The sequence below is a fragment of the Berghia stephanieae genome, chromosome 5 (assembly GCF_034508935.2).
Source record: "Berghia stephanieae isolate SIO BIC M18660-M18661 chromosome 5, UCSD_Bste_1.3, whole genome shotgun sequence".
Classification (NCBI taxonomy): domain Eukaryota; kingdom Metazoa; phylum Mollusca; class Gastropoda; order Nudibranchia; family Aeolidiidae; genus Berghia; species Berghia stephanieae.
In genome coordinates, this window is record NC_088364.1 from 58,670,416 (window position 1) to 58,695,415 (window position 25,000).

At 36.5% G+C, this 25,000-nt stretch overlaps 1 protein-coding gene across 2 annotated transcripts in view; it reads left to right on the forward strand.

Moving 5' to 3' along the window:
- The window catches only part of LOC144973322 (uncharacterized), a 176,329-nt gene that overhangs the window by 117,862 nt on the left and 33,467 nt on the right, over nucleotides 1–25,000 (forward strand). For both annotated transcript variants that reach the window (XM_078915611.1, XM_078915612.1), the window contains exons 3-4: nucleotides 1,764–1,904; nucleotides 19,774–19,935. In XM_078915611.1, coding sequence (XP_078771737.1) covers nucleotides 1,829–1,904; nucleotides 19,774–19,935 — 238 coding nt within the window. In that variant the 5' untranslated portion in view covers nucleotides 1,764–1,828. The remainder of the gene's footprint in view (nucleotides 1–1,763; nucleotides 1,905–19,773; nucleotides 19,936–25,000) is intronic.

A 25,000-nucleotide genomic window follows, 5' to 3' on the forward strand; every position in this document is an offset into this window, starting at 1 on the left:
TGTTGTTTTGTTTTTGTTTTGTTTTTTGTTGTTGTTTTTTTTTTTGTGTGTTTTTTTATTATCGATGAAACCTGTTACGTTGGTGTGTATTGATTTGATGTAGGTATCGATATAGATGTGTCACTGATATGGGCGGTGGATTGGGGGTGGCGGGGGGGGGGGGGGGCTGAATTCTTGCAGTTAAATTACGAGTTATATTAATAAAGATGAGGACTTCGCGAGCTCCAAGGTTTGAGATATGGGCGGTGGATGGGGGAGGGGGGGGGGGGCGTTGTTGCAGTTAAATTACGAGTTATATTAATAAAGATGATGACTTCGCGAGCTCCCATGTTTGAGATATGGGCGGTGGATAGGGGGTGGGGGGGGGGGGGCGTTGTTGCAGTTAAATTACGAGTTATATTAATAAAGATGATGACTTCGCGAGCTCCCAGGTTTGAGATATGGGCGGTGGATAGGGGGTGGGGGGGGGGGCGTTGTTGCAGTTAAATTACGAGTTATATTAATAAAGATGATGACTTCACGAGCTCCCAGGTTTGAGAGTTTTTGCCAAGATGAGGGTCACTGTCCATTCAGTTATGATTGAGTTTCTGTTTCTTTTTTTTTTTTTATAAAAGTAGTCTTCAGTCTGAGCCATGAGGCCCACCGGGTTTTTGTAGCGTGAAACGGAATATAGATCAATTTAAATCGATCGATATTTGAGTTTTCTGGCCAATTTTTCAAATACGAGTTTACACAGAGCACGTCAGTTAACTGGTTAAAAGGACAGTATCAATTGCTCACAACCATTCATTGCATAGTACTTTCGGCCAGGCCAAATCTAACAGAGCCATCGGGGTTCCGTCCCGATAGCTCAGTTGGTAGAGCACTCGCTTCCCACGCAAAGGGACCGAGGTCGATCCCGGGTAATTAGGGACTTATACCCGACCCCACTAGTTCATCCAGCAGTGATTGGGTAGCTGGGTCTGTTGGATCTGGCGGAAAGTTCTTCGCGATACACTGTCGTCCTATCCAAATGGTAACAAGCAATTGCTATATTCCGTTTCACGCTAAAACAAAAAAAAAACCCGGTGGGCAGCATGGCTCTGACTGAAGACTACTTTTTTAAAAAAAAAGAGACAGATACTCAATCACAACTGAATGGACAGTGTGGGGGAATGGGAGGGGGGGGGGGGGAGGGTTGTCAGATAATAAACTTTACTGTACCCAGGATGGATACTGTCCCTTTTCTTGTGAATATTAACATTCCCTTTATTTATCCCATAGGGGAAATTTGTCTCTCGGGTCTATTCCAAGGGAAAACTGGAATAACCCAGGCGCCAGCCGCAATACAGCGCCGCAAATTGAGCTAGGGCGAGGTGACTTGCTCAAGGCCACACAGTGCAGCGGCGGGTGATCGAACTCGTTACCTTTCGGATACAAAGCAAAGACCGTACCGCTGAGCTACGCGAGTGTTTCATCGTTGATATAGCCGGACCCCAAATCAGAGGACATGCTCTGTATAGCTTGTGCTCATGTTCCCCTTATTTGATTCTTTTAAAAATTTGCATTGATGCAATACGTTTGGGTTAAATTCTCACAACATCCACCAGCAGCATATAACGTAATAACGAAAAAAAAAAATGTGCGTAATCTTGAACGTTTATTTCTAGTCTGATTGATGGAATTTCGTGATAACTAAAAAAATCACCAAATGGCTGTCTTAAAAAAATATAATGAAGAGCTGAGTGACGTCATTTTCATTCTTTCTTTCTTTATAATTTCAGTGCCATCATCGAATGAGACAAGAACCAGCCCTCCCCATGACGACACCTATCAATGATCTACAACCATGAAAGGGATATGGGCCGAGCGAGTCTGTCGAACGTTGTCCATCTTCGCAGTCCTTCTCAGCTTTGTCAACACAGGTGAGGTTATAATATTATGTAACCGCAGTGCCAGAAAATAACTATAACTTACACAATTCCTAATAAGTGGAGGTTGTGATATTAAATTTATAAATTAGAAAATAAAAATAAAATTCCCTTTATTCATCCCATAGGGGAAATTTGTCTCTAGAGTCTATTCCGAAGGAAGACTGGAATAACCCAGGCGTCAGCCGCAGTGCAGCGCCGCAAATTGAGCTAAGGCGAGGTGACTTGCTCAAGGCCACACAGCGCAGCGGCGGGTGATCAAACTCGGTACCTTTTGGGTACGAAGCAATGATCTTACCGCTAAGCCACGCTATCCTCTAATATTGTGCGGCTATGGGCTTTGTGGTATCACATTTGCCTTCGGTCTGGATGGTCCGGGGTTCGAATCCTGCTCTGAGCGACGCATAGTTGAGTCCTTGGAAAAAAAGGCTCTTTACTCAAATTCTCTCGTCGTACTCATGTATAAAATGAGCACCACGCCGTTAACCCGTCCCTGTCGTAAAAAATTGTAATATCGGCTAACAGGCATGATGTCTCGTCCTATATGTTAATTGTTAGCTGGCGACCTCTTGTAAAGCGCTTTGAGCACATTAGGTAGATTTTGCGCTATATTATATTTATATAAAATGCTAAAACAGTGGTCAGCCTTTTCCTGGATTTGACCCATGGGTTACATACGGACAAACGTAGTGATTATTAATCATAAAATAACCGTGTCACTTTACAAATTAAGAGAGATTTTTTAAAACATTTTACAGCGTCGATTAGGTCTATCACGTCACCTTGCCCTATCTCAATTTGCGGCGCTGCACTGCGCCTGACGCCTGGGTTATTTCAATCTTCCCTTGAAATACACCCTAGAGACAAATTTCCCCTATGGGATGAATAAAGGGAATTTTATTTTATTAATTCTATTTATCATTTTACTTTTATTTATTGTATAGTGTCAATGGCCTATTCAAACATGTCATTTGCCTATACGGTGTGCTGCTGAATACAAATGAATGGGTTTTGATTGATTCACTTACATTTAAGGTGTAGTCATGAGAATGTCACTTCTAATATTATTACTGTCCCTTTCCAATAATCAGTACACTTCTATTTACCGGGATGTCGATATCTTTCTACAATTGAATTGAGCTTAATATATATATATATATATATATATATATATATATATATATATATATATATATTATATAAGTGATCTAGTTCTTCCTGTGATGTGTTTTAGTGTCGAGCAGGAAGTACGAAACATCACACAATCATGAATAAACAACAATAACGATTACATTTCCCTTATATATATATATATATATATATATATATATATATATATATATATATATATATATATATAATTTCAGTCATGGGGTTTTAAAATGGACAACGTGTTCCTTTAATGTACATAAACCATAAGTAACGATATTGTACATTACACAGTACATATTCTTTGAGATACACATACCAATAAAAATGGGCAAACAGGATATAATAAGCCCAGAATGTAAATCGAAAACAAAAAAAAATCCATTCTAATGTAACACATTAAATTATGCAACTTTGCAGGCTTTCGACTCGTATGTCCCTGAGTTGAATTCGGCTGTAGACCGCAATAAGTCGAGACCTCGGATAAAGCATTTTACATTTTACACACATATTCTCACAATACCCAAGAGTAAAATGAGAACTTGGCCTGTAGCAGCGTCATCGAAAAATATTGTAAAAGCCACCGCTGAAAAGCGTCAGCTCTTGCCCTACGTGTTAATTGTTGCTGTTGAGCGCAGTTTGTGGATGTTCCTCTATATATAAGCTTTCTTGTTTTATAGACAGTATGCGCTTGGCCAAGAAGCTCACAACATTGCCATCCGGAAGTATAACGGACCAACACACAAAACTATGTGTAACCTTGAACATTTATAGTCTGGTTTATAGATAGTTCGAAGTTGACTTCACTCGGGTCTTTATTATTGTTTTTTGCCATCCGCGTTTATGAGTAATTCTCACTAAACTGTATTAACCTGACTATAAACGATCGTGGTTACACACAGTTTTGTGTGTTAGCCAGTTATACTTCCGGATGGCAATGTTGTGAACACCTTAGCCAAGCGCATACTATCTATACAGTTTGGTGAGAATTACTCATAAACGCAAAAAAAAAGAAGAAAAAAAAAGACCTGAGTGACGTCAATTTCATACAGTCTAAACGTTTGCTCAACGATTATTGTGCCTAAAGACCCCCGTTCCGTTCAAATGTGAACGCCTTTGGAGGACAAAAAGTATTGCGGTGTCGCGCTTTTTGACACAAAAAGCAGTAAACTTAAAAAGAGTAATTTAGATTTTTAAAATTCTTTCAAAGTCTCCTCTGGCCATCTTTCAATAAAGATCTATGGTTTGGTCTTAACTCTCTAGACTCTCTCTAGACCATGCAAAATGACTTTGAGAAAAGTCAAGACATGATAATAATAACTTTTTAAAAAACAGTATTTTACGAATTAAGTTAAAGATTGTAAGGTTTAATATTTAATGGGCTTTTTTCTTTCTTTTAACCATTGTTCTGGAGCATCATCATTGATTTTTTAATTCCAATGAGATTTTACCCCCACCCCCACTTAGATCCTACAGTTTTATAAAGAATAAAAAGCTAAAGAATAGAAGCTGAATGAAAAATTAATTAGTCCTCTAGCGTAGTTAAAGAGAACTTTTATCTTTGAAGCAGTACAACACGCCTTCGAAATAATCACGTGCTCCAGTTTTGTTTACTACCCTGTATTTCTTTTTCCAGTTCATATCAATAAATAGCTTAACACTTTATTCAACATTGTGACTACTATTCATAATATGTACCTCGCCTCTCAATAGGATTCAACAGTCGTGACGTCACTTCCCTCGTAATGACGCATAATAACTTAGTAACAGGTTCTAAGCTATCGGAACAATGGCTGACGCCCTTATGAAATAGTTTTCCGACGAGCATAAAAGTGTATCCTGAGGAGAAAAATATTATAAATCTCTATCATTTTTTGACTTTTATACACTCTGATCTCATGACATGTGGAAAAGTTCTAGCCAGCATGAAGAATAAAAAGTACCGATTTTCTTTGTTTAGAACCAAGCTGCTCGTTGCTGGGCGGACCATTGAATCATATCACAATAAAGAAATTAAAATACCCCATACCCCCTTTCTTTTTTGGTCTTATTAAAACACGGGTCAGATAAATAATAATATCTTACCGATTGATGATGTAGTGTGCAATCAAATGATTTATGGCGCCTATAGGGAATGAGATTAGCGGAGGAGTAGCGTCCCTTGATTGGACGTCACCGGTGGAGAAGTTATTTGTAAACAAACCAACTACAAGCCAAGCGCTCCAAATACAAAATTTATTATTCATATTTCTGTACAAAAATGCATATCATAATCAACGTAGATCTTTTCTTTAGTTTTCTACATTTTGAAATGTTAACAAAATATGATGTAGACTACAAATTAAAAATAAAAGATGTTGATAAATAATACAATACGATGAAACAACCCTTCCTAAACTTACTGAACTTCCCGCTAATGATTGGTACTATTTTTTTATAATAATGGCGATAGCGTCTGTCGGTTGTCAAGACGCGACGTCCAACAAAGGGGCTCTACTCTTAAATCTGTTTTGAAATCTCACCTATAGCTAATCCATTAAGTTTTTGCCATTTTGTTTTCTTAAATTTCTGATTAGAGGCTTTCCCCGGCCAGGCGGAGTTGTCGTACCAGTAAGGTCGCGGGTTCGAGCCCCCATCGCCGCCGTGAAATTTTCATTCTCTTTTGTCTTCTGGCACTTTCCTACTCACTTCGTTTCTTGTTGTTATCCGAGGATAAAGTGTTATTATACGATTTATAACCGAAATCGGTAACTCATTGACCTCGAGGAAAGACCTCATAGACAAGTCAGTCTTTCGACCCTCTGGTCAATATAATTCTAGATTTCGATGAAAAATATTATATTATTTAGCCTCTCTTCGCCATGAACGTCTCAAATTGTCTTCTTCTGTCAAGAATTCCATTCTTTCGTTCTTTAACCAGTTCACTGCCATACTCTGACGTATTCAAAAATTTGGCCAGAAAACTCTTCCTTCAAATATCGATCGATTTAAATGACCCTCATATTGGAAAAAAAAAAAACTCTCAAAGCTGTGACTTCGCGATGTCCCGAGTTTGAGAGGTTTGTTTTGCCAGGATGAAGATCCTTTAAATCGAAGTACAAGTTTCCTGGCCAAATTTTTAAATAAGTGTTTTCCAGAGTACGGCATTTAACTGGTTAATAATTATGTTTTTGGCTTCTTTTTTTTTCCAAGTCTCTTTTAATTTTTTCTCTCCTGTCTTATTTCTTTACATTTTCTTGACCCTTTTTTCTGCCATTTTATCCCTTCTTTTCAACTTGCCCATAGGGCATTTGGGATTTCATAACTCCATGATTCCATTCATGATTCGAAGGACAACGTTCTCTTTATTGAAAAAGAATGATAATAATATAGTATTTCCATCACTTAGGTTCTCTATATTATATTTCTATATTTATGCTATCAATCTATCAATCTTTTCATATATCTATCTATCTTTCTATCTATCTATCTATCTATCTATCTATCTATCTATCTATCTATCTATCTATCTATCTGTCTGTCTATCTATCCATCTATATATATATATATATATTATATATATATATATATATATATATATATATATTGATCTGTCTATCTAGATATTATAGCTGTCTAAATCTGTCTGAAAAGACAACCTAACTAACTGTTTAAACGTTTAAGATACCGTTTCTTGTCTTACAATTTGAACACTATTTTGTTCCATGACTTTATTTGAATGATTTTATAACTATCTATACAGTCGTCTATTTCTAGGATATAGAGAAGACAAATTAGATAAATTATAATATATTGCCATAAAGGTATTATTGATACTGCCATATTGTTATGCATAGAGTGGCGCTTCTAACGTTCGAGATTGGTATATCCTGGGAAACAACGTGCCTTATGTTAGTGCCGTTTTCAAACCCCCCTCCCCCCAAAAAAAAAAAAAGAAGCCTAGAACAGCGTCTCTGCCAGTCCACGAAAGAAATATCCCTGTCAGGTAAAAAAGTCAATCTATAAATCCCAAAAAAGTGCTAGCCCCTTGATTAAGGTGATGGCATGTGTACAGTCAATAGAAAACACATTTTGAATAACATTTTATTGTTGTTTTATTGTCGCCTCATTATGCAATTCAACCGGATGAGTCAACAGGCCTAAGTGTTTGCGAAGTTTTTCTCTGACCTGCTTAGTACAATTCAAGAAAAAACAATTCGATTTCAAGGAAGAATGTCTATGTTATATGAACGCTCCACCTGAGAAGAGACATTCTGATTTCTTCAATGTTGTAACGGAGCATATACTGATAAAGCTGCGCGTATTAACTGGTCAAAATGATTCTGGTGTTAATGAAAAAATCAAACACTTGCGCTCAAAGAAATGCTAGTTTGCTCACTGCATCATTCACCGAAAACAGTTTGGCTTTAAAGAAATTCTCTCTTAAATTAAAGAACGTACTGAAATTTTTTAACATGCTATTCGAAGTTGACTATTAAATTCCAATCTGTTCCAAGCATTGTGTGAAAGTATGGATTCACAACACGATCACCCTCTAAATTTATGCAGAAGTGAGATGGTTGTGGCGTGGACGAGTTAGTTGTTCCTCGCCTTTTTAGAACTCCGTGAAAAAAAAGCCGAACTTATTTTGACAGAAATTAACTCTCCGTCAGAATTTTTAATGGATGAGCCGTAGTTGTGCAACCATGTTTAATTGACATATATATTTGGACGTTTGAACGAGCTTATAATACTTCTCTGCAAAACTTGTCTACAAACGTCATTGTTCTGAGAGACAAGACATTTGCCTTCAAAAAAAAACCCTACCCTTACTTTGGCCTACAGTCATTTCTCCACATTGGAAGTATTTACTAACCCGTATTGCTATTAACCAGGAGGTATTTGGCGTTGTAAGCCATCACGTGGAAACCTTAACTACCGGTTTTGGCCATTATTTTTCCCCGAGCAAGAAGATACCGGCCGAGGAAACCAATGGATTAACGATACATTTGTTGAAGATATCAACTCATTTGACCTTAATCAGCAAGATAAATAAATCATTAATGGACTGGGGCTGTGATTCAACGTTAAAGAATCTCTCCCTCATTTCTGGATATCCCTTGACAAAGAATAGCCTACCCGTCGCTAAAAAAGAAAGCAATCAAATTGATAGTGGTGTTTTCAAAGAGCTATTTGTGTGAAAATCAATTTCGGCTTGTCTCGAATCAAGTGCAGCTATGTGGTCTTGTGGTATGACACTCGCTGTCGGATCGGAAGGTCCTGGGTTCGAGCCTCGTTCGAGGGGCATAGTTGAGTCCTTGGAAAAGGCTCTATACTCACATTTTCTCACCGTACTCAGGTGTAAAATGAGTACCTGGTCGTTAACAGCGTTGTCTATGTCGAAAAAAAAATTTGCAATATCGCTTAACAAGCGTTATGTCTCGTTGTACATTCACTTGCTGCTACTGGTCAGGGACCCCTTGTAAATCGCTTTGAGCATGCTTAGTGGATATTGCCCTTATAAAATCTCAAGATTTTCAAACTAGACGTCCAAGCAAAGAAACCGATAAGTACCGTTTTTTTTGGGGGGAAGCATCTTTGACTCCTCATTAAAAACGTTTTCAGAGAAGCAGCATTTGGTTAATAATTTGTTAACTTTATTGTGCGGCTATGTGGTCTTGTGATATGACACTCGCTTTCGGATCGGAAAGTCCTGAGTTCGAGCCTCGCTCGGCGATAATTAACTCCTTGGACAAGGCTCATTACTCACATTCTCTCATCGTACTCAGGTGTAAAATGAGAACCTAGCCGGAAACAGCGTTGTCTCTGTCGGAATGATATATTGTAGTATCGCCTAACAGGCGTCATGTCACGTTCTTCATGTTACGTGTTGCTGCTGGTCAGGGTAAAGCGCTTTGAGCACGTTTAGTGGATATTGTACTATATAAAAGCTCAAGTTTTTATTTCATTGTTGTTTTTGTTCTTTTTTTATTAATGATTGAATAGAATGTTTTGGCATTTTGTTGAATCTTTTGTTTTTGTTAGGGACAAAATAAGCAGTCGATTCGAAAATTCAATTGCTGACCAACTCTCTCTCTCTCTCTCTCTCTCTCTCTCTCTCTCTCTCTCTCTCTCTCTCTCTCTCTCTCTCTGTGTGTGTGTGTGTCAGTCTCTCTCTCTCCCTCTCTCTCTCTCTCTCTCTCTCTCTCTCTCTCTCTGTATATATTGTCAGAAAGAAAAAACGAGAAAAACATATCTTAAATACTCAAACACACACAAACACAAACACAAACACACCCAAACACACACAGTAAAAAATGGATATATCATTCCACTTTATTTCAAGTTGATTGATGAAATTCAAATTGAAATTAAAATCAAGAAAAAAAAATTTTAAACGACTTAATTTTGTTGTGAAGAAAGGCAGAAAGCTGGCCATATGGAGCCGTTAAAACGTTAACAGTTGTCTGTCTGTCTATTGGCGTCTCGTATCCAATTGTGGGAAACTCGTGGTAAAAGACAGCAGCCGTGTTCTGTCAGGTAATTTACGTAATTGGCGGTGGTAGATTTACGTCAGACATCAGAGAGCCGCCACTGGCTAATGTTAACAAATTATAGATATTTACGACAATAACAATAGTAAAAAAAAACAAAAAAAAAACAAATGAAAATAAAGACATGCCAGATTGGGCCTTGACAGGATGTATAATGAGCAGTTTCCGCTTTTGTGTCAGGGTGACATTGATTTTTACGTTGCGTTCTTCACAAAATAAATTATTCTCAACTATCTAGGCCCTGGCAAACAATCTCAAGGTCATAAAAATTAGAATTGTGAGGATTTTATTTTGTTTTTATTTCATTTACTATTTATTATTATTGTTGTTATTATTATTATCATTATTATTATTATTATTATTATTATTATTATTATTATTATTATTATTATTATTATTATTATTATTATCATTATTATTGTTATTATTATTATTATTATTATTATTATTATTATTATCATCATCATCATTATTATCATTATTATTATAATTATCATCATTATTATTATTAATAATATTATAATTATTATTGTTGTTATAATTATTGTCATTTTTATTGATGCTGTTATTGTTGATAATGATGACATCATTTGTTCAGAGAAAAATTAATGGTTATTGGTCAGGAAAGGACTAAAATGAACCCTTGAACTTGAACTTGAACATAATATTATTATTATCTCATGTTGAATTACTGGACTCATTCCATAATGTAGCAATTGGACACACTGGGATGTAGCCGTACTCTTACAGCGGAAACGGTTCTGGGTTGGTGCCATAGCAGTCCTGCCTGTCTCACCTATCCTGTAACGCCCGTCTAACTCAACACTTGAGACATTTTCAGTTGGTCCCGATAGATCAGTTGGTAGAGCACTCGCTTCACACGCAAAGGGACTGAGATCGATCCCGGGTGCAGTCGAGATTTTTTTTTTCTGACCCCCTGTCCACCCAGCAGGTCTGTTAGATTTGGCGGAAAGTACTTTGCGATAGACTAGCCTCCTATCCAAATGATGGCAAGCAATTGCTATTGTCCGTTTCAGGCAAAAGAAACCGGAATAAACTCCGGCTCCATAAGCCGAATAGCTCTGAAGGACTACTTTAGACATTTTCACCAAGAGAGCAGCAATAGCGATGCCGATGTTTATATTTGTCCCCGCCTTGCTTGAGGAGAAAATAACAAGACCGAAGGGCAACTTAGTGTAAAATTGAAGTCCGACGTGTAGGGTTAATGCTGAACGTTGAACTGCGTAACTGGCGACCTTTTTATCAGAAAGGTCAAAATCGTCATTAATCAAAGTGCTAATTTGTAAACACTTAAATCTGTATAATCTCGCAGGCTCCATACTTACCTGTTTAATCAAGAATTTATTCGTCATAGGCTGGTGATAGATTTCTATGGTGCTACGTAGTAATACAGAAACTGTATTTGTGACCAGTCGTCAAATAACGGTAATGTCTGTATATACTTGTTGCTTCAAATTCTTCACTTTCAGCTGGCGGTTTTGTCGGCTTTTGGTTTGACACTGGGTTTTTGATCGGCATGTCCTTAAAGTTTAGCTTTAAAGTTGAGCTTTTATATAGCGCAATATCCACCAATCGTACTCAAAGCGCTTTACAAAGGGTCCCCGGGTAACAGCAACACGTAACATAAACAACGAGACACGACGCCTGTTAGGCAAAGATACATTTTTTCCGACAAAGACAGAGATGTTAACTGCCAGGTACTCATTTTACACCTGAGTACAGTGAGAGAATGTGAGTAAAGATTCTTTTCCAAGGACTCATCTATGCGCCAAGTGAAGATCGAACACCAGACCTTCCGATCCGAAAGCGAGTGTCATACCACTAGACCACATAGCCGCACTATTGTCCGTTTCCTTGGTTCGAGTCCCTCCGTGCACGGCGCAAAGTTAAATCCTTTACGATGGCTCCTTGCTTACATTCTCTCATCGTACTCAGGTGCAAAATGAGTACCTGATCACAGTGTTGTCTCTGTTTATAAAGATTTTTTTTTTTTAATGTCGCCTTACAGACGTCCTGTCTCGTCCTGCATGTTAAATGTTGCTGACGCCTTTGGATCCGATGTAGAGCGCTTTGAGTACATTTGGTGGATATTGTACTTAAAGACGCTCACACTTAAAACCTCTCAGAGGCGGCTATGTGGTCTAGTGGTATGACACTCGCTTTTGGATCGGAAGGTCCTGGGTTCGAGCCATGCTCGGCGCATAGTTGAGTCTTCGTAAAAGGTTTTTACTGACATTTTCTCACCGTACTCAGGTGTGAAATGAGTACCTGGCCGTTAACAGCGTTGTCTCTGTCGGAAAAAAATTATATTATCGCCTAACAGGTGTCATGTCTCGTTCTACATGTTACGTGTTGATGTTGGTCAGAGACCCCTTGTAAAGCGCTTTGAGCACGTTTAGTGGATATTGCGCTATATAAAAGCTCAAGTTTAAAAACTCTCAGATTACTGAAACTATTATAAGGTGATTCAAGATTTGAACATTATGCCCGTCCGTCACGACATCATAAGATATCGTCGCCTAAGCATTCAATGAACGAATATAGATAATTCACCAAACAAGATGTCTGATGTCAACATGAATCATCCATGTTGTCCAAGTGAGCAAATTGGGGGGTTAATAATCTTGCCCAAGGGGGAAAAAATCGAAAGTGCCTGAAGCGGGTCCGGGTCACAGTGCAATACTTAACCACTCAGCCACTTCGTATAATGATATAATTCAGGGAAAACTGTCATATTTTTGTCTTTGTTCTTGCTAGGGTTTTTTTTTTCATTCTCTCGGTCATTATTCAAACGAAACTCTACCCTTACCTGAAAACCTGAGGGGAATAGAGTATCATTTACGGATAGATTGTGGCTGGATCGTTCGCTCTTGTCTCAACTCAGACAGATATGTTGTGACCAATTCCCACTAATTCCACTGAATTGATTAGAATTATACTCGTATATACAGGCTTGTGTAGGGGGGGGGTGTTCCCGATAGCTCAGTGGGTAGAGCACTCTCTTCACACGCAAAGGGACTGAGATCGATCCCGGGTGCAGTTGAGATCTTTTTTCTGATTCCCCCTGAATGGGTAGCTTGGACCGTTAGATCTGGCGAAAAGTATTTTGCGATAGACTAGCGTTCTATCCAAAGGATAGCAAGCAATTATATTGTCAGTTTCACGCAATAGGTACCGGAACTCCGGCTCCATGGGCCTGTTGGTTCTGAAGGACTTTATACAGGCGTATTGACGAGATACGTCCAAACACCACAGCACTTTTGGGGCTTTGGATTCAACTGTTTGTTTTCATTAATTTGAGTGTAAACGAAACTATTCGCCTTTTGACCAATATTACAATTTAATTTATATAATAACAGTAAAAACGGAATGATGATGATGAGGAGGAGGAGGATGACGACGATGCTGATGATGATGATAGCAATAATGATGATGATGATGATGATGATGGTGATGATGATGATGATGATGATGATGATGATAATGATAATAATAATAATAATAAATATAATAATAATAATAATAATAATAATAATATAATAATAATAATATAATAATAATAATAATAATAATAATAATATAATAATAATAATAATAAAAATGATAATAATAATAATGATAATAATAATAATAATGATGACATCTCTTGTATTATCAGATGATGACCTATTGTACAACTGGAATGTTCATCAATTCTATTTAATGCTTTCACTTCAAAGCTAGCGTAACAGCTGTGGTTTCGTTTGCTTGTGAACAGTCTCCATACCATGACATGGATATTCCTCTGTGACTACACATTATCATTCTGACTCACTCATTTGAATATTTGTCATTAGCATAGCGAAGGCTTTTTTTCTAAACGAAACAGCTCAATACTACTACTACTACTACTACTACTACTACTACTACTACTACTACTACTACTACTACTACTACTACTACTACTACTGCTACTACTACTACTACTACTACTACTACTACTACTACTACTCTTACTACTACTACTACCACTACCACTATTACTAATACTACTACTACTACTACTACTACTACTACTACTACTACTACTACTACTACTACTACTACTACTACTACTACTACTACTACTACTACTACTACTACTACTACTACTACTACTCTATATACTTATACTATTATTATTATTATTACTATTTTAACTATTACTACTACTACTACTACTACTACTACCACTACTACTACTACCACTTCTACTATTACTACTACTTCTACTACCATCAACATACCTCCTATGTCATGATATCATTTCACACTGACACACAAATGCCTGCACACATTATTTATACACACACATACACACACACATACACACACATACACACATATATACACACACACTCACCATCATCTCCTGTTCACACTCCTCCAGCGAATTACGCGTATGATCTTACACCATGATTTCATTAGGTGTCCAGCAAGCATCCCTAGGGAGTTGTGGGTCCTTTCAGAATGCGTCCAAGTCCATCAGACCAATCTTTGACACAGTCCCTAGGTCTATGTCATCCGTCTTCAAACAAAAATCATGTGACACGGCTAACACACCTAATACGTCGTGCTCTGAAAAATTACGCCAAGTCCCAAGTTTGAGTGTTAAATAACAATGTGAAATTGAATGTAAGTTTCAATTTAATATACGAAAACAGATAAAAATGGACGTTTCTGGTTTCCCCTTTATCAACAAAACAGAATGAATGAAACACTACAGACGAATGAGATAATGTGGTAGTGGCGTTGTTAAGATGAATAAACAAAATATTGATGGACAGGAAATAGTATGCTGCTTTGTAAGGATGCACGAATTAAAATAGAGCAATAGAGATGTATAAAAGGTGAGCAATTAATTAAGTCAAAAGAGGGGAGGCGGGGAGGAACTGTGTAATCCAGTTTAGAAAGTAAAATAAAATAGAATAATGTGTAGACTATTGTTGGAAAATAAATACAATGGAATTGGAAATAAATACAAAATATAAGGGATGTAGAAGTATTTTAGGGATGTAGCAACACTTACAAGTTTGAGAGTTGTTGCCAATTAATAGTGATGGTTCTTTTAATCCATCAACTCTTGAAGGACGAGTTGCTTTTTTCCAAAGTCTTAAATGTGTACGTGTTTTTTAAAGTACGGCAGTAATAGCATATTTTGAATTTCAACTTCTCAGAGTTCTATCATGCACATTTAAATATGCAAATTAGATTAGTATAGTATAGAGCACAATCACACAAGGGCCATGCATACTATGCTTCTTTTAGCATATACCACATATATTATTCTTCATCAAGCTTGAAACATGAATTTCATTTCATAGGAACAAATCATCTCTTAGACACATGCCGATCGACAGTGAGAGAAGCCGTTCAGAGGACTGGTGAAAATGATTGTAAACATCAATAATGACGTTTTCTAATTGAGTAGGAGTCTCGAGGTATCACTATAAATCAATCGATAAGACGCTTAGCTCATAGGTCAATGGTCAAATACGTCCTATCAAAACGGTAGCAAGCACTTGTTATTGCTTGTTTAACGCTGTAGAAACTACGATAAATCCGGCTTTACAAGGGATTCCAAGCCAAAGCAACACTTATTAGTACGGAATAATAGACGTATATGAGGCAGTATTATATTACTATATTTTCGACAAAGACAACACTATTACCATCCAGGTACTCATTTACGCATGAGTACGGTGAGGGAATAAGTGTGAAGAGCCTTACCACAAAGCTGCACACACGTAGTTTTGCTATCATTACCACCAATCCATTCACTAACTTTTCCTTTTCTCCCGTGAATTTGTTACAATATTAATAAATGTTTTTATTGTTTTCGTTATTGGCTGAAGAAGGGTTTTGAGCTCGAAACGTTCGGCTTTTGTATTTTATTCGTTTTCCAAGCTGTTATATTCTCTTTTGTTCCTTACATTTTACAATCCACAGTTTCTAAAAACTTTGTATCGCTTTCAATGACCAAAAAATGCATCGTTTTGGCCATCAACAATAGTATATTTGAATAACTTTACTTTTTTTTAGAGATATGAATCTGTATAGGGTGATACTTATCGATGTCTTCTATAGTAAAGAAAACACAAGACATTTATCTAACCTAACGCCCCTCGAGAGTCAACAAAATAGTCCTCGATTGAGGAGATGTGAAGACTCAAATTGATTTTTCTTGTCCGCTGGTAAATATCAAAGGCACCAAGATCCAACTGATGCAAAAGACATGTATTTTCTTGATCACAGAGCAACCATTCGTGATCTTAGTTCAACTGTGTTATTTTCTAATCGTTTGTTCCATTAGTTAGGTTTAGAGGTTTTTAATAGGATAGAGCACGTTCTTTAATCAGTATCAGGGTTAAAATACTGCCATTATCGGAAGCATTCTCTTTGGCCTAAGTAAATGGTGCTGCTCGAAGCTCAAAGAAATAAATAACAATGTGAAATTGAATGTAAGCTTCAATTCAATATACGTAAACAGATCGAATGGACGTTTCGGGTTTCCCCTTTATCAACAAAACAGGATGCATAACACTACAGACGAATGAGATAATGTGGTAGTGGCGTTGTTAACTTGATAACATTATCTCTTTGGCTTATAAGTTTGTTAAATAATGATAATCGTTTCGAGGTAAAAGCGCCACATTTGGTAGATCGCTCTCTGAGTTCTACTCTGGTCTAATATAAGAGACTCATGACGCCGAGAAGTTAATTCTTCTTTCTGGAAAGTGAAAAACAGTAACGATTCCTTGCATTCCTCTAAATAGGACGCTGGTTTATCTAAAATTCCCTAGATCAATGAGAAAATAAAACAGAACTGACCCGGGGACGATCCTGCATGTTTCGCGGGGACCTATGTCAGGTTTTCTGCTGGACCAGCAATATATCCAAAAACGTTTTAATGTTTCGTTTCTTTTTAACCCACCTCTTCTCTTCACTCTTCTTCTACTCTTTCTCTTCCCCATCGTCATCGTCGTCGTCCTCTTCCTCCTTTTTCTTCTCCCTCTTATAAATAACTAAGAAATGATACAATAATTATATTATCGATAAACCAACCATAGGCCAATGCTTAACGATAATTTTTATCTGTGATATTCTAATGCCCCAAGGACCTCTTATTGTTTGACGGACTCATAAACATTCTAGCATGCCCCAGATTGTGTAATGTTATCTTGCCAGTGTTATCAATGTGCCAGACAGCATATCCGTTGCCTCATGTGATCAACGTAACAAAATGACAACAACCAAAAATAAAAACAAAAAAAAAAAAAATGAAAATAAGATGAGGCTTGGACTTATTCGTTCATATCTTTCACTCCTTCTAATCCTTTTTTCCTTCCTTTCTTCGGTTTTCATCCTCGTAGCATATGGGATGTACTGATAAAACGATCGGCTTGATTTGACCAAAAGACGAGTTCGGACATCTGTCCAGACACCACCTTGCCAGAAGATATTCTTCTTCTTCTTCTTCTTCTTCTTCTTCTTCTTCTTCTTCTTCTTCTTCTTCTTCTTCTTCTTCTTTTTCTTCTTCGTCTTTTCCTCCTCCTCCTTCTCCTCCTTGTTCTTCTTCCTCTTCTTCGTCTTCGTCTCCATGTTTTTCTTCTTCTTCTTCTTCTTCTTCTTCTTCTTCTTCTTCTTCTTCTTCTTCTTCTTCTTCTTCTTCTTCGTAATATGGAAACACTAGTAAAGATAATAAAAATAGAGTGACCATGTGATTTAGCTAGCCGGCTGTGTGTGGGGTGACCATGTTTGATGAGCTTCATGAAATCGCCAAATGCTCTGTATAAACAGCCGCCGAATGGAAGAGTTTCCAGATTTGTCTTTCTGAGAAAAGAAGTTGAGGCATGAAAAGATAGTGAGCTTTTGTAACTAGCAATATCCACTAAATGTGTTCAAAACATTTTACGGGGTCCCAATAAATAACAACACTTAAAATGCTGGACGGGACCAAGAGTCTTTTTCAAGCGCGGATCTTTGTGTCACCTATAACGGGAATCGAACCACGAACGTGCATGTCCTGAGCCCGTTGTCATACCACTAGACTAAACAGGGGGGTATCAACTTGTGAGTGGAGCTATATTATTTTTCTTCCGTGCCCTTGGCGGATGGACGAATAATCCTGTATCCAAAGCGGTGTCTTTCTGAGAACGTTGAACATGTTCCTCAAAGGCATATATTGACATCCTTTAACCAGTCAACCGTCGTGATCTGGAAAAAACACGTATTTAAAACTCGTCCATCAAATATCGATCGATTTTATTGACCCTCATCTTGCCAAAAACTCTCAAACCTAGGACTTCGCATAGCATAACAGTTGGGCGTTCTTTTTTAAACAGTAACTGAGACCCACAAATGACTAAATCCATGACCCTACATTTTCCGCAAATTCAAAAGAATCCCATAATATTTAGCAATAAAAGATTAGGTGCGTTAGACCATCTCCCTCGTAAAAATAAGATCGGCCACAATTATTTTATTGTCAACACAGCCAAATCTCTATTCATGAACGGTAAAAACAAACGGTTTAAGCTGATATATTATATAGCCAGTTTCCGAATTTAGCAGCTTTTATCAGCTTTCATCAAATTACGAGAAAATTCTCTTTAGAGCATTGTGACAAAGCCTTAGCACTCAGACACTAGATGGCTATGGGCGGGATGAACTGCGCGACGGAACGTAAATTTAAAGTCATAATGCTCGGAATAGGGAACAAAACTGGCTCCAATCTCATTGGAAGGACAAAGCCATTCTTCCGGAGGACTGGATACAAACTCTAAATATATGCTGGTCGTCAATAAATATCCATCCTCGCTCTTTTACGTCCCGTAATCCTAAGAATCTGCCTAAACATTCTCCTACTAAAATAATTATGCCACCTTATGATTCAATATGAAACCTATTCATTATTAGCCCTCGGAAGGATTGTGCGGCTATATGGTCTTGTGGTGTGACACTCACTTCCGGATCGGAAGGTCCTGGGTTCGAGCCTCGCTCGGCGCATAGTTGAGTCCTTGGAAAAGGCTCTTTATTCACATTCTCTCACCGTACTCAGGTGTAAAATGAGTACATGGCCGTTGGCAGCGTTGTCTCTGTCAGAAAAAAATTGTAATATCGTCTAACAGGCGTCATGTTTCGATCTGCATGTTACGTGCTGTCTTTGGTCAGGGACCCCTTGTAAAGCGCTTTGAGTACATTTAGTGGATATTGCTCTACATAGAAACACAATATAAAAGCCCAATTAGTTACATACACACTTCCAAGAGGATTTATGAATCAGAAGAGTAGACCGTATGACGTCACGACTTCCCTGTCCTGCTAGAAAAGATTCGTCCTTTTTTCAAAGAAAAAAGACAACCATGGGTCTCTAAATGATGGAAAATGTAATTTTAAGCATCAGATATATCCCGACATATATATACCGTGATGCGACGACTGATCACATATAATGTTTTTCTTCCTCAATATCATCATGTTATATAAATACGGTCACGTCTCTATCATACGGAATTCTTTAACCCGGATGTCTTAGCAAGCTGGGCAGATAAAATGAGTAAGAATTTTTTATTTCCCTATAGCTATATATTTTGTTGAAAATTGGAGGGCAGGCAAGTCAAAGCGAAAACTGAAAAGTGAAAACTGAAATCCTAGATGATACTCGTTTTAAAATATGTAATTTACAAAATTAGAAAATAACAACTTTAAGAAAAGAACCTGCTGAGTAAATAAATGATCGTGTCAGGATCAAAACTCTCCTCAAGAACAACAAAAATAATTGTTGTTGATTTCTTAAGTAGACTTTAAAAAATAATTGGGTAGCTTGTAACATTATCTAACTCAGGCTCTCGTGTGGAATTCTTAAGAAAGTAGAAGATCAGGAAGGCCAAGTAATAGTTGCCGACGGAGCACAATACGTTAGAGAAAGCTAAGAGGTGTGGATACTCAAGGAAGCAAGTGGAGAAGATGGACAAGGAAGAGTCAAATGGCATCATCAATAGCATATTATGCTCCGACTGGGTTTAAGTAACTAGATTAATAACCTAAAAAAACGTTGTTCTTATATTAGTTTCGACCCACAAGGACATTAATAAATAGATCGGCATTCTTTATTTTATCAATTTCTATTTTTCCCCCAGCTTACGGCATTGACTGCTACAAGTGTACGTCCATCAACGGCAAGCTCAAGGATTGTGAGGATGTGTTTGATACGACCATCAACACGGTTCATCTTATCCAGAGACAATGCATCTATGGCTTCTTTAAAGGAACACATTGTATTAAGCTAAAGGGCAAACGAGGTGAGTTGACGAATGATATTACAAAGGCTGGACCCTAGAGAGCTTCTCTCTCTCTCTCTCTCTCTCTCTCTCGCTCTCTCTCTCTCTCTTTCTCTCTCTCTTTCGCTCTCTCTCTCTCTCTCTCACTCACTCACACACACACACACACACACACACACTTTCTATTTCAACTGAAAATAAAAGACATCCATACACTATTGATGAGCAAGAATTTCAATTAAAGACTCATCCCCAAAGTTTGTAAGATATGAAAAAATTGGAACATTTAATAGCTAGACTATTCGAAGCAATAAAAAGGAATTGTAGTAGTCATATATTGATAAAGCAGTAAACAGCCACAAACAGACGCGAATAAAGATATCCATAGCTAAAACAATATGCATCTTTATTGCAAATAGTTATTGAAAAAAATAATCAATGAAACGAATGGAGAAGCAGTCATCACACGTATTGATTACAGCAAGGCCTTTGACAATGTGAAGGCACGACCTATTGTTGTAGCGGATATTGTAGGAGTACTTGTCAAGTAGGCTCCTAATCAAAACTCCTATTGAGTGATTTGGTTTATATTGGCATGCTGGAGGTATGAACATCATAATGAAATGCACCAAGCAGGGTGTACACCAAGGAAGTGCGCTACTAACATAATACTATGGTTATTTTTTGTAACTCTTATTTTTATTTATTCACATCACTCACATATCTAATTATCACATGCCAAAGGGTTTTACAAATCTATGGAGTGTTTAAAATGCCTTGTGCTTCTCGTTTCGATTAGATAAGGTGGCTTTGTCTCAATATCAATGACAGAGGATATCCAATACTGCTTAAATAACCAATGATTAACATACATAAATATTACCCGAAGTACTTTTTTTCATTTTCTATATTGTGTTCTCAATTATTTTGCCACTTTTCCATGGGGAAAACTTATACAAAACTACATTGGACAAGAATAATAGATAAAAACTAAAGATAATATCAATTTGTGGTGAGAATAATGAATAGATGAATAGGCATCGTGCTATGATATTATTCCCATTCATTTACCGTTTCGATAATTATATAACGTTGCTACATGCATCAGCGTTTATGTGAGAATTTTTGTTTGACAAGCTATTATCCTACAATATCATTCGGGGGGTTTTCCAAATAATGTTCTAATTCTCGCGCCTAATAACACTTTTCATGAATAAAGAACAAAAACAAAAATCCAACAGTATAATAGATTTGTAAAGCATGAACTATGTCAATGTATATGAATAGTTAAATAGATGTGTCATGGTGTTATTTAACTCTGGAAATCACGTTATTAAAAGTTTGGTCAGAAAACTCGTCCTTAAAATATCGATCGATTTAATGACCCTCATCTTGGACTTTGCGAAGTCCCAGGTTTGAAAGTTTTGTGGGGGTTTTTTTCCAAGATAGGGGTCATTGAAATCGATCGATATTTGAATGACGAGTTTTCTGAACAAATTATTAAATACGAGTTTTTCCAGAGTACGACATTTAACTGGTTAATTCATCATCATCATCATCATCATCATCATCATCATCATTATCATCATCATCATCATCATCATCATTATCATCATCATCATCAGCATCATCATCATCATCGTCACCAATCCCATGATCTCATGATCGTCCGGGGGGGGGGGGGGGATACACAGGATGCAGATCTCACCACTTTCCGCCATCCTTCTTTATTGTTGGCCTTCTCCAAGAGTTCCTCCATCTTCATTCCTGTCCATTCCTTGATATTGTCCATCCAAACTTTCCTTTGTCTTCATCTTCTTCTTCTTCCTTCAAGGATACCCTCCATCACCGTTCTGCACAAACCTTCATTGGTTAATTAGTTTAATGGTTCATAATAAGACGAGTACATTTTTGCACATCGGATAACCTAGCGCAATTATGGGCTTAATTATTTAATTGTGTTACGATTGACAATATTTTGCGATAATTTGTTTTGGTTTTGGTTTTAAGGGTTTTACGGCGTTTGCGACACATTAAGGTCCTTTCAGCGCCAGACGATAATTTGAGAATATTTTCATATCAACAATGAGCCAATAATGAATTGAATTGTTACAGCTGAAAATCATTACATGTCGTTTATATACATCCTAAACAAGTATGCGACCAACGTGGTCGTATTAGCAGGTCTGATAAACGGACGACTTTGTCGGCATGTGTTTAGTATTGTTGTAATGGACAATATTTGCGTTTGTTTGAGAGTATTTCAGTTACATCAATTATGACCACTAAACTTCTTCTTCTTCTTCTTTTTCTTCTTCTTCGTTCCTCTGATGGACATCTATGGCTGCATTCCGATATCTGCTATGAAGTCTGTGGTCCGCTTTAGGTCCTCAGCCTCACCATAGAGCTTTGTGTTGAGTGTTGTAGGGGTGACCCAGTGGTTCGAACGTTGCACGTTGTATAATGGGCAATCCATAAGCACATGTAAAGTGGACCACTAAAAAAGTTGGGCTATCAGACCTGCAAACAAGTAAATGTTATATCAAAAAAATAGTCTCTCAGAGATATGGACAATTGCAATTGCTTGCTGCCCTTTGGATTGGACGTTGGTACTCTGCCAAAACGCATTTCTTCCATTTTGGCCAAAATTATTATACATTAAATATCGTTTGAATGAGATGGTCCTCAATTTTTCAAAAGTCTCAAATCATAATAATAATAATAATAATAATAATAATAATAATAATAATAAATAATAATAATAATAAAATAATAATAATAATAATAATAATAATAATAATAATAATAATAATAACATATAATAATAATAATAATAATTATTATTATTATATAATAATAGTAGTAGTAATAATAATAATAATAGTAATAATGATAATAATGATAATAATAATGATAATAATAATAATAATAATAATAATAATAATAACAATAATAATAATAATAATAATAACAATAATAATAATAATAATAATAATAATAATAATAATAATAATATAATAATAATAATAATAATAATAATAATAATAATAATAATAATAATAATAATACAATTGTACGTTCTTCACATTAAGCAGGCGTTTTATCTGGCTGAAAACAAATTATTCATACCCCCCGTTTAACAAAAACCACTTTTGTCTTTTTTTTCCAATAAGTTCAGGAATCTAACCGGCAACTTTTATTATCCTTCGATTCCATTTTGAAGTGTCCGCATTTTGTGAACATAGAGAAGTATTTGTTGCGTGCTTTTCGTGGCTTTTACAAAACACAAGAAGAGAGCAACATTTTGGTTATAAGAAAAGACGCCACAACAAATCTTTTTATAAACTCTATATCTAAGTATAAATATGCGCTTTTGTCGATATATAAACCTCTTAAATTTTCTTGAAGACATCGGCCAAACTGCAGTTCCTTTAAAATAAACATATATCTTTTTTTTTCCAGAAGAATTTTACTTCAAACATTGAAAGAAAAATAAATTAAGATAACCTCAAATTGGCAAAACATTTTAAGGCTTCTTAAAACTGGTGATAGATTGAAGGTCTTTCTTAATCTCAATGATGCCTGGAGTAAAATGTTCTCTATCTAAAATTGAAAAAGGTATTTTTTTTCTTTTTTATTCAGTAAACGTCAGAGTTATAGCATGTGTTGAAATCTCTTAATGGAACTGAGATGAAAGAGTGAAGAGAGGTGAAAGGAAAAGTTGACGTGAGGATAGAGGATTAGAAGCGATGATAAATAAATCTTTGCCGAGCCGATTGTAAACAAACTTAAGTCAGCTTCCGCCTCTTTTCAATTAACTGGTTTTGTCTTCATGGGAATAATATGATAAATAGGTTGATGATGTTTATGAGGGTTTTGTTGTTGTTGTTGTTGTTGTTGTTGTTTGTTTTTTTTTTTAGCATATCAACACGTATAATATGCGCATCTAATGCCAGGTCCATAAAATATTATTGAGAAATGTTTTAATCCTTTCTTAATAATCATCAAGTCCGTCTTTATCATAACTACTACATCCACAGCATCTTCATTAACGGGATTGAATTGTCGTCGTCGTCGTCGTTTTATCATCATCATCATCATCATCATCATCATCATCATCATCATCATCACCATCATCCTCATCGTTAAAATATTAATCAGCATCACTATCATCATCATAGTCGTTATAATCATCATTACCATCATCATCATCATTATCATCATCATCATCATTATCATCATCATCATCATCATCATCATCATCATCATCATCATCGGCATCATCATTATTGTTATAATTAGATGTTTCGTCGACACAACAGGAAATTAAATACGATTATTTTAAGGTATCTTTTTCATTACTCTTTCATATTGACACAATTACCATCTCCCATTATTGGGTAGGGCTCAACACTCGCTTAGAACGACAACAATACAATGAATGTTGAGTAATACATTGTATCCGATTATTTGGATTAATGGGATCCACTGCTTCATACAGGGTGACACAAAAAGATGGAACTCATCAGTTTCACAATAACATCAAGGATATTGCATCAATTTTAATGAAATTTTATAAGCTAAAACATAAGATTACGTTCATTTCTTCAGGCGAAATATGATTGAAAAAAAACTCAAACAAGTAAAAAGTTATACAAGATTTAACAGAACAAATGGAAATTGGGAAAATAGGAAAAGTAATATCAAACTTGACCTTTTGTATTGCGTAATAACCATTAAATGTGCTCAAAGCACTTTACAGAGGGTCCCTAACCAACGGCAACATAATATGATATGTAGGATGAGACATGACGCTTGTTAGGCGATTGCCAGGAACTCATTTTACACCTGAATACGGTGAGAGAGTAAAGAGAGTAAAGAGCCTTTTCCAAGGACTCAACTATGCACTGTTCAGAGCGGGACTTGAAACCAGGACCATCCGATTCGAAGGCGACTAGCATAGTACAAGACCACACATAGCCGCAATACGTTAAAATTAAATTGTCATCGACAAGAACAGTTGTGGTTTTAAATTTTAATTGAACAATTGTTTTGAAATGAAATTATTTTTTTATGATTTATCTAT